This window comes from Primulina tabacum, chromosome 15 (assembly GCF_025594145.1).
Source record: "Primulina tabacum isolate GXHZ01 chromosome 15, ASM2559414v2, whole genome shotgun sequence".
NCBI classification, from domain to species: Eukaryota; Viridiplantae; Streptophyta; class Magnoliopsida; order Lamiales; family Gesneriaceae; genus Primulina; species Primulina tabacum.
In genome coordinates, this window is record NC_134564.1 from 34,722,848 (window position 1) to 34,733,172 (window position 10,325).

Genomic DNA, 10,325 nt, shown 5'->3' on the forward strand with positions numbered 1-10,325 from the left:
TAGCCACCATCGTTTGATGCGTACTGAGTAAATTTCTGAAGTAACGGAATAACTTGCAGATCATGTTAGTCGGATAAATAAACTGAACAATCTCTATGTCATAAGCTCATACAAAAAAACGTCGATAAGAGATTATTTTCTATTGACGAGTAATAATCTAATTATATGAAAAATCAAGACTCTTAAATTAAGTTTTTTATGCATTAAATATTATATACAGTTACAATTTCAATATATCCATGGTATATGTGTGATAATAATAATAATAAAAAAGGATCAAAAATCTAACAAATAAATTAAAAAGAAGTCGGATCCAAAATCAATCGGGTTATAGAATTTGAATGACCCGAATGATTTCAGGTTCCCACAAACGAAGCAACAAAGCAGAGCAAGCTCAAGAGCAAGAGAAAAAGCAAAAGCGAAGGAAACAAATTGAAAATCTGAAGAAGAAATTTGCACACTGAGCAACGGCGAAAGGGAATGGCTCAATTATGTATTTGTGTTTGGTGTAGTGACTTCAGTTACTCTTTTGGTGAGTTATAACCACTCGAGCATCTGAAATTTAGAGATTCTTTGCTATCTTCCTGCATCAAATATGGCTCGTATCCCGTACTTATGGTTTTATTTATTATTTATTTTTGATTTTTGCACGATTGCATATTGTATAACACATATTTCGACAATGGCCCAGGCATTATCTCTGTTGGTCGACCACTTCTACTACAAAAAGTGGACTTCTTCCGTTCTCAATTTGTTAATGTATAACGTCATGGGTGGTGGGGGAGAGTCATTTGTATGGTACTGAAGGGTCAACATTTTACCCGAGGAACTGTTTCAATAACTTTAACTTATGTTTCATTCTTGCATTGCTGTTCATTGCAATTCTTCCCATTGCAAAGAAGAAGTATGCTCCAGAGTTGTTTGTAATCATCTCGCCTATCTATTTTTGGCTAGCTTTCATGTCATTACAGCCACGCAAGGAGGAAAGGTAAATTTATTCTTCTTCCCTCCCTCCTTCCCTCCTGAGTCCTGACGGTCGAGTTTCAAACTTTTTATCCATATATAGCCTTTTTAAGATTCACATGCCAACATTGACACCTATGGATCATTTTTTATAATTCATAGGTGGTGATTAAATAAATGCAGTTTTTGACTCCACATGTCTTCAATTGTAGAAACAAATGTCTTCATTGATATTTTCTAAGGTATTTGGAAAATGCTAGATAAAATTTTCTGTTGCCAATGTGTCTTTTCTTAAGTTTTTGTCATGACAAACCGCCTTCTCTCAAATTTTTTATTTGATTTAATTTGGTAGACGTGTTAATTTTTGGAAAAGTTTTTGAATTAACTTGCATATGAGAATTGTGCATCTGGTTTCTCAGTGTTATTAACTTGGGAAAAAGTCTTAAATCTCATATGCCAGTAGTAACTTCTTGGAAATCTACTGATTTACTCATAAAAAAGAGAGATATATTACCAAGTCTAAGTTTGCATGTAGATGAAAATGGCTGTTAAGTTGGTTGTTACCTCTGATGTTACAGATTCCTTTATCCTATGTTACAGATTCCTGTATCCTATATGTCCAGTTATATGTGTTGCTGCTTCAGCTGTCATTGAGAGCTTCCCCGATTTTTTCCGGGATAACTACAATCCCAATGATTATTCTCTACTCGTTATGGTAACTTGAATTCTTTTTTGAGAGAATGGTAACTTACGTATTTGTACACAAATCTCTGGTAGATTCAATAGTTGATGCTGTTTGGAACTTACTCTTGCTTTGTCTCTGCAGATTGCCAAGACTCTGCGTCCTCTGGTTCTTGGACTCATTTTATGTTTCCCCCATGCTAGGACATTTTCCATTATTAATGATTATTCAGCTCCCTTGGAGATCTATAAGCATTTGGAACACCATGATAATGCAGGGGAAGGTAAGAAGCAGTTATGTGCGTAATTATTTAATGCTGGTCCTAAATGGAAATTTCTTGTCTTATATCATATTATTCTGTCTACTAGGATCAGTTTGAACAGATTTTGTATGTAATAATATGGTTTACCGTTTATATGCGCGTGAAGAGAGATGGAATTAACTTTTACTGGTTAATTCTTCTGCCTTTTCCTTTTCTTTGCTGCCTTTATGTTTTTTTATTGTCAAAGATAGGATTTCTGCCTACCAATCTGTCAACTATCTTAAAAGCTGAAACAAGGTTAGGGATTTCTATTTCATACAAGTCTTTGGGTTCATCTTTTTGGTTTTCCCAATGTATGCATTGGTAATTCATCCATGTGATGATGTCCTATCACCTACTTTCAAGAATCATAAAAAAAATATCGATTGTGTGTGCAAGGTAACAAAATGTATTTTGAGCTCTCGAGTCTTCTAAGATGATATTTGTGCGATTAGTTGAACATGAGTATCCGATCATGAATAAGAAAAAAGGCGATTTCTCAACCTTGTAGTAGGGTGTTAAAAGTTTAGAAGCTGCTACACGGCATGTCCAGGTCCCGTGTGTATGTATTGTACCGGGATTGATCCCATCCTAAAATGGTATCCACAGCTGAATTTTATGATTCACACCCATTTCTTGCTTTGTATGTGCTTACATGGACAAAAGGTTCTGTCCTCTGTGTTGGAAGTGAGTGGCAACGATTCCCGTCTTCTTTTCTTGTTCCTGATTACGTGAAAGAGGTTCGGTGGATAGATGATGGGTTCAGAGGTCTTCTCCCCTTTCCGTTCAACTCCACATTGGTTGGAACATCTGCAGCTCCACCATATTTCAACAACAAGAATCAGGCATCACATCAACAATATGTAATTCAGTTCTACCTAGTTGATGTTTACTATTTTTTCATGGTTCATTTTGCTTCATATTCATTTTACTCGTGATGACTTTCTTTCCTCCCTTGTTCTACCAATATTCGTGCAGCTCCAAGATTTAGATAAATACACTTTCCTTGTGGAACTACATCTCCGAAGACCTTATGTTTATCGAGGGAGCGACTTGAATACATGGGAGGTAAAAGTCTGAGTCCTGTTTCTCTCTCTCTTTCTCTCTCAAAACACTTGCCAATCTTCTTGAACTTTTTCTGCAGGTGGTTGCAGCATTACCTTATCTAGATCAGGAATTGTCACCTCCCAAGTACCGGTCATTCTTTGTTCCATACCTTTGGCAGCAGAAAAATGTATTCGGCCTCTGTACAAACAACTCAAGAAAATATCAAAATCATAGCATGGTTCAGCTTGTTGCAACTTTTTGTAGGTAATATGTGATTTTGTGTTTATGTTGCCATTGAAGCAGTTGAGTCAGCACTTTGCAAGCCAAGAGCTGTACTCGTTCGAAACTTTAACAGATAAGCATACTTGTGTCTGACGTTTTAGAACTACGAACTAAATCTACAACGTTGTTAGAGTTGCAGAATTAGATTTGGCGACCCCGACACTCCTAGTATGGAACTAAATTTGAAGGAATGCTCATCCTATGAAACTCAAAAAGCAAGCAGGCTTACTGTTCATTCATCCTTGCCCGTTACCAATTATTAGATTCTTTTCTTTGCTTCTGTTATTTCATATACTTAGATGAATGATATATATAATATTAACATCTTATATTGACAGCATCTTTTCAAATTGATCCATGCCATTCTGCTGAATAAACAGAGCAATGAATAAGGACAACATCTGTAAAGGGGCATTGAACCGCTAATTAAAAAAGAGTCGAGACCAAAGTTATGGACAAGTAGCAAATTTTATATGAGCATTTTTTTTTCATTTTAAATGACCATCGTGCAGGAGGCGTGTTTGCCTCTGCAACTATAGAAATATTCACAAGCTATGTTTATGTACATTAAAATTTTCGATTATAAAGTTAATGCATTTGTCTCTGTCTATATCTTATTTATATTCGGGCATTGCATTAATTTCACCTTGCATAACATAAAATGTCAGATCTTCTACGGGGATGGGCATTTAATTCCGTATGTCAGAGTAAAATATGAATGCCTCATAAATTATATTTAGCAAAAATTTATGTATTTTGGGGGAAATGGAATCCACTGGACAAAAGGAAAATTCCCATTTCACTCATCAGTTACTTAGGATACTTTACATGGACCCTTGGGAGTGCTGCCAAACTATAAACGATATTACTTTAGAAGGTAAGCATCTCACCTCTTTACGTTCTAATCTTACTACTATTTATTTTTGAGTGGAAAAAAAGTTTATTACAATTGTGTATCTTCCTAAAATTTGGTCTCAAATCTTGAGCAAAAACTTATGTGAGACGGTCTCACGGATCGTATTTTGTGAGACAGATCTCTTATTTGGGTCATCCTTGAAAAAATATTACTTTTTATGCTAAGAGTATTACTTTTTATTGTGAATATCAGTAGGGTTAACTCGTCTCACAGATAAAGATTCATGGCACCGTCTCACAGATAAAGATTCATGACACTGTCTCACAAGAGACCTACTCCAAATCTTGTACTCTGGCGTTAAATAAGCTGTAAATCATAAATTACCAACTTTTAGTAAAGCCGGTGTATGATTCATATCATGTGATATTTTTTTGGAAGTATAAACACAAGAAATTGGGGCAACATCTCTCCAAACAACATGCTTCGCAACTTGCAAGTAGAAACACAAGAAATAGGGCAACATCTCATGGGTATGAATTTGTTTTCGCACCCACTTCTTAGACTTTAATTTATTACCAACTTATGTGTGGGCACTGTTTGAAAGGTGCCAAGTTAGGCATTAATTGCCAACATGTGATTTTTTTTTCTCCTCCAGCTTTTTTTTTTATCTATATGCTTACATGTGATTTTTGGCAGAGGAGAAAAATGCGAACTTTCATCAAAGGTTCTCAACTCAGCCAGCCGCTTTACATCTTATGCGCACTAAATTTCCTTTTTCATGCGGAAAACTAGACTAAATTTTTCAGAAAAATGTGGAGCACTATTTTCTGTGCAACACCAATTTGCAGTGCACTATTATTATTATTATTTTTTGTTTTAAAAAAAGGAAAATGGTGGCAAATAAGAGTATCAAAAAACCATAAACTATTTATTTATTAAAAAAAAAAACATAAATTATTGGTTCTAGAAAGAGCCCGACTTATCGTGAGCAGGAAGTGGAAAGCACGTTCACAGTATCCATGAGAAATTAATGCCACCATTTACCGGAAGTCATCACAATATTAGGACATTATATTGACAAAATGAAGTCATAAATAAGGTGCATAATCAAGAATAATAGCAATATTAAGTTAAAAGGAACAAGATGGAAACTTTTGATTAGCATGTCTTCAAAACAATACAAAGGCAAAGAAAGATGAACTTTTTAAGTAATTCTAGCAAGGTTGTAAATGGGGGGAGGCGGTGCTGCCTCAGCCGCCAAGCCGGTGCTAAGACGGTTGAATTTTGAATTTTTTTAAGTAATTTTTTATAGATAATCATACAATATAATCACAAATAGTCATATTTTTTTTTATGTAAAATGTACAATTAATAATGTTTAAGAAAATAAAGAAGCTTCGTACAATATAATATCATCTAGATAATGTGCAATTAATAAATATTCATCATCATATTAATTTTATTATGCTAATATAATTACTTTTACCAAAAAATTCAGTTTAGATGTCAACCGCCTAGGCACCGTCTAGACGACCGCCTCGATTCGCCATTTAGAACACTGAATTCTAGTAATAAAAACGCAGAGAAAAAAATATATTAATAACAGTCATATTTCACCCTTCTTATGTGGTCTTCTGATGTTTCCCCACCAAGGCATCCATTGCTCAAAAGTTTTTGTGTATAATGTGTGTATATATAGACGCACATATAGAGTACAAACCACATCTAAAAGCCAACTTGAAATGCCTCTCAATTCGTTTCAAATATTCTGTTACACTTGGTGTTACATTCTCTATTATATTGATGATATTGAAATTGACAACCAACTTATTGTGCCTATTTTCTTGAAACAACATGTATAGCGAAGTAGCTGGTCTGCCGGAGAACAGTGAGAACGGGTTTGAAAAGAAGTTTTAAATGATCACAGATGGATAAATGGTAAGGAAGACAGAATCAGATGAATGAATGAATGAATAAAAGACCAAAAGAGACCTCACTTATGACTTATAATGCCCTGGTAATGGCCAGATATGGCTCCACTGAGAATCTTCTTGTAGCATTAGCGCAGCCTTGTATGATGCAAATGAGCGACGATTTATGATGCGCCAGGGTTTTGAAGATGTAAATTGAATTTTGCGACACTGGTATAGGAGCATCGGGCATCCATTATCTACATACTATAATGTCTCACCGAGGATTCCAAGATCTCTGGACTTGGGCAAACCATTTCCTTTACCCGGATGCCATTTTTGTAAATCTTGATTGTGGGTACGCTTCTAACATTCTCGGCATTGGCGATTGCAGGGCTTTCCTCGATATTCACCTTAAAGTTTAAGGTAAACACGCAGTTTTAAGGTATTTACACGTGTTTTTAAAGAACAATAGTCAAAGACCGGATAAAAAAAGAGGCAAAGCTTTCTGACCTTAAGAAAATTAATGGAGGGATAGCGGACGCATAATGTGTCCAAGAACGGTGAGATATGTTTGCATTGAACGTCCGAACAGACTTCAAAATGGACCACAGATGCACCTGTAATTTTCTATATATGATTATTAACTTGCTACAAAGACTACTCTATTAAGATTAATGAAAAATTGGAGCAGCTACCAGACGACGAAATTTCTGCTCGGAACTGCTCGAGCCCTGAAACGGTCTCGACTTCTCCACCAAATTTCATGTTATAAACGTCTTCACCACGTGATTTCTTAAACGCGATTTGCACATGAAACAACGATTCGGCAACTTCTTTGTCTTCTGGGAGTTCCTTTCTTAATAGCTCGTAATCCCTCAAAGCTTCACTCCAGCGCTCAAGCTGCTATAACATTTGACGTTTGATCACATTTTTAAAAGCTGCAACACAGTAGAGTATGGAAATAGGTTGGTAATGAAAAGTTATTTGACCTTGCTATTTGAGGCAGCTCTTCGTAAGAGAGCTTTGGTATAATTGGGTTGAATACGTAGAGCCTGGTTACAGTCGTCTACTGACTGTTCCCACTGACCGAGCTTAAACCAACAAGCTGCTCGGTTACAGTATAGCACGGGATTCAAAGGATCAAGTCTGAGACCTTCTCCATAGGCAGAGCAGGCTTCAGTGAACCTTTCTGATTTAAATAGATCATTCCCACGAACACGAGCTCGTCCCACCAACCTCACATTATCAAGTAGAATTGAGATTTCAGCATTCTGAGGATCAATCTGCCATGCTTGCTCGATAGTAGTAAGTGCACTATCAAACCTGCAAACTTTCATGGTTCTAATCATACTTTGAACCCTACACTCAATCTACCTGAGGGAATGCGGAAAATTCTAAGCTCACCTTCCTCGTGCCAACTCAATTTGGGTTCTAACAAAAAACAGGTATGCTTCAAAATGCATTCCAAATATCTTAGACTGGAACTGCGAAATAGTCCGCATTTCAGATTTGGAAATATTTGGAAGGGCTAAAAAGGCATCGTCTAATTGGTGAAGTTTCAAGAGTGACTCTGCTCTACATGCACAAAGCTGTAAATTCAAATACAACCAGTTCAATTGAGGTAAAAGTTCTTCCATGGTTTAGAATAAACAACAGTGGGACGTAAAGAAATTTATCGAACCTGAGGTGAGGCATCGGCACCAGAAGCAATGGCAGCATCAACTTCTCTCAGCGTGCTTCTCCAGTCTCCAACTCTCCGAGAATCTGTGCACTTTATCAAATGCTTCTCTACTGACTGCAACTTCTGTACCTCTAAGGGATCTGCCTGATGCCCGGGAAAACAAAGATGCTTCTGGGCGTTCTCAACCTGTCCTAAACTGTCGTGCTCGGAGGAATTAGGTAGTTTTCTAGAGTTAAATGAAAGGTAAAAACAAAAATTTGGACAACCTTCGACAAAAGCAAAAAGCAGAAAATACAAAAACCAAATGGATATAGAATTCATTACACAAACCAAGGAAATTGAGTCTTTCAACAACAAACTGATCATAATCATGACAATGCTTGCAAAACTGCGTGAACCAATAAATCAATCTAGATCCTTGCACTGACGACAGAAGGAATGAATAGATTCAAACATTAGAGGGTAATTTTAATGCTTTCAGTTTCTTATCACTTTAACCTCAAAAGCCTCCACATATTCTAATGGCAAAATTGGAAACACAAATGGGAAGGACTTAGCACGATGGGGAACTAAAAGAAAACACAATTGACAAAATCCATTTAAAACGACAAGAAGGAATCCACGTTGTAGCCTCGGTTTGATGCACATAAAACATTCACTAACTCGATAGTGAATCAGTCTAGCCACGATCCACTCACTACAGTTAAATCAATTGACATTTCAAAAGGCTAAATAGAAGCTAATCTATTTTCCGAAATTATTGGCAAGAATAAGAATCAAACTTTGAAGCTTTCACACACAACCCGACAAGAATCACTCTTTATCCACAAACTCACCTAAGAAGCAAAGATCCTAAGCGGTGGTGCGCCCGTGCATACTCTGGATCTAACCTAATGGCCTCTTCACATTCCCTAACAGCTTCGGCCAACCGCTTTAGCCCCATCAGAGCCGCAGCCCGATTGCAATGGTACGCAGCATTCCTAGGAGAGAGAGCGATGGCCTTCTCATAAAGGCTCAAAGCCTCTGCAAATTGACCCTTCTTGTAGTTCTCATTCCCCATTCTCTTCAACTCCTCCGGATCATTACCATTGCAGACTCCCATTTTCTTGCCCGGATCTCTTGTGGGTCCACTATCAGCGACAGATTTAGATGAAATGCCACCCCGCATTATACTGCCATGTCCATAATTCCCAGCACCAAACCTTAATACATCGGTTCTCGTCGGACGACTCACCATTCCGGTTTTCAAAATCCGGCCGGGTGGGCAAATGTTCCCGGTTGGAACTACATTTCCGGCTGGAGAGCTGACGGACCCAGTACCAGAGTAAACAACCGAGTGCGATCCACTGGAATGCGAACGTCTGTGGCCCGGCTTAGAGCTTCGGGCCGTTGATGGAGAACTCACCGCAGAGAGCTCGCCTGAGTAGCTTTTGGGGTTGGAATCAGGCGTCTTGGGCATATTCAGGTTAGACCCGGCGGACATTCGGCCGGAGATCGATCCCGAGGAACTGGAACTACTGCTTGTGGTGGTGGTGGTGGTAGTTGCTGTGGAGGTGGCAGAAACGCAACCACCAGTTCTGGTCCTGAACGGCGAAAAGCTGGAACCCAGATCGAGCTCCCGGAAATCCGGCTTGTTAACGTCAACGCCATTATCTTCTTCCCCAAAACTTAAAGAACTCCTCAACCGATCCGACAGGGTCTCCGAACCAAACTCCGACGCGGTTTTCTTATACTGCGACATTTCCGCACGCACTCCTTTCTATCTACAACAAAAAATATGCACCACTATCCCGAAAGCAATTAATCCTGCGTGAATTCTTACAACCAATAGGAAGCAGTTAACATAAAAGCTCCCACAACAGCAGCAAAAGAAAGAGAGATGGAAACGGGGATCTCGTGAATGAATGCGAATGCATGATACCGAAGAAGAAGAAAAATGGAGAAGGAGAGAGAGTAGAGGAAGATGAAGAAGCAGTATTTATGTATAATGGTAGGGAAGATGTTTTCATGGCTTCTCAAATCTCACCTGCTTCTTCACGAGACACCTCTCCTCTCTCTCCATTTACTCTCTAAAAAATAATTAATAAATATATTTTTAAAATTTATTTATTTTCTCTTTATTATTGGTGAATTTAAAAATTCTGGAATTTTTAAGCTCGAATATGCACTTATAATTCAGCTCATTCATAATTTAATTTATTAAAAATTTAATATTCCAATTGATAATCACTTCCAAATTTATAATGTCTAACTAACTACGATTCAAGGGAAAATATTTCTTTTTTCTTTTTTTGCAAATTGAAATATTGGGTTTGTACTTTGTTTTGTGGATACGTCAATTTGTAATGAATGATTCTTGCATTATGTTTAACGAGTAGGTCTTTTGTGAGACGGTCTCACAGATCTTTATCTGTGAGAAGGGTCATCTCTACCAATATTCACAATAAAAAGTAATAATCTTAGCATAAAAAATAATATTTTTTCATGAATGACTTAAATAAGAGATCTGTCTTACAAAATACGATCCGTGAGATCTTTCTCACACAAGTTTTTGCTTATATTTAAATAGGGATAATGCTTCTCATTTTCCATCCAAATCC

At 37.3% G+C, this 10,325-nt stretch overlaps 1 protein-coding gene and 1 pseudogene across 2 annotated transcripts; one reads left to right on the plus strand and one right to left on the minus strand.

The window, feature by feature from the left end:
- The first annotated feature begins 350 nt into the window (after window positions 1–350).
- LOC142526124 (alpha-1,2-mannosyltransferase ALG9-like) lies at window positions 351–4,020 on the plus strand (annotated as a pseudogene).
- Window positions 4,021–5,857: 1,837 nt separating this feature from the next.
- On the minus strand, window positions 5,858–9,794 carry LOC142526253 (TPR repeat-containing thioredoxin TTL1-like). Of its 2 annotated transcripts, none has more exons than XM_075630516.1 (7): window positions 8,562–9,794; window positions 7,726–7,921; window positions 7,449–7,633; window positions 7,034–7,367; window positions 6,740–6,944; window positions 6,555–6,661; window positions 5,858–6,454 (listed from the first exon to the last, which is right to left on the minus strand). In XM_075630516.1, exons 1-7 carry the CDS (start codon window positions 9,464–9,466, stop codon window positions 6,302–6,304), a joined length of 2,085 nt encoding a protein of 694 aa, XP_075486631.1. In that variant the 5' UTR covers window positions 9,467–9,794; the 3' UTR covers window positions 5,858–6,301. The 2 variants fall into 2 exon arrangements, with proteins under 2 accessions (XP_075486631.1, XP_075486630.1); XM_075630515.1 differs by having other exon boundaries at window positions 6,740–6,947.
- Between the last annotated feature and the right edge of the window lie 531 nt (window positions 9,795–10,325).

Excerpts from the sequence above, each read along its gene's own strand:
- LOC142526253 (XM_075630515.1), bottom strand. The coding sequence starts at position 9,466 with ATGTCGCAGTATAAGAAAACCGCGTCGGAGTTTGGTTCGGAGACCCTG. Across the intron at positions 7,922-8,561 it reads TTAGGATCTTTGCTTCTTAG|TTTAGGACAGGTTGAGAACG; the intron begins GTGAGTTTGTGG and ends CGAGCACGACAG. Across the intron at positions 6,455-6,554 it reads CCTCCATTAATTTTCTTAAG|GTGAATATCGAGGAAAGCCC; the intron begins GTCAGAAAGCTT and ends TTAAACTTTAAG.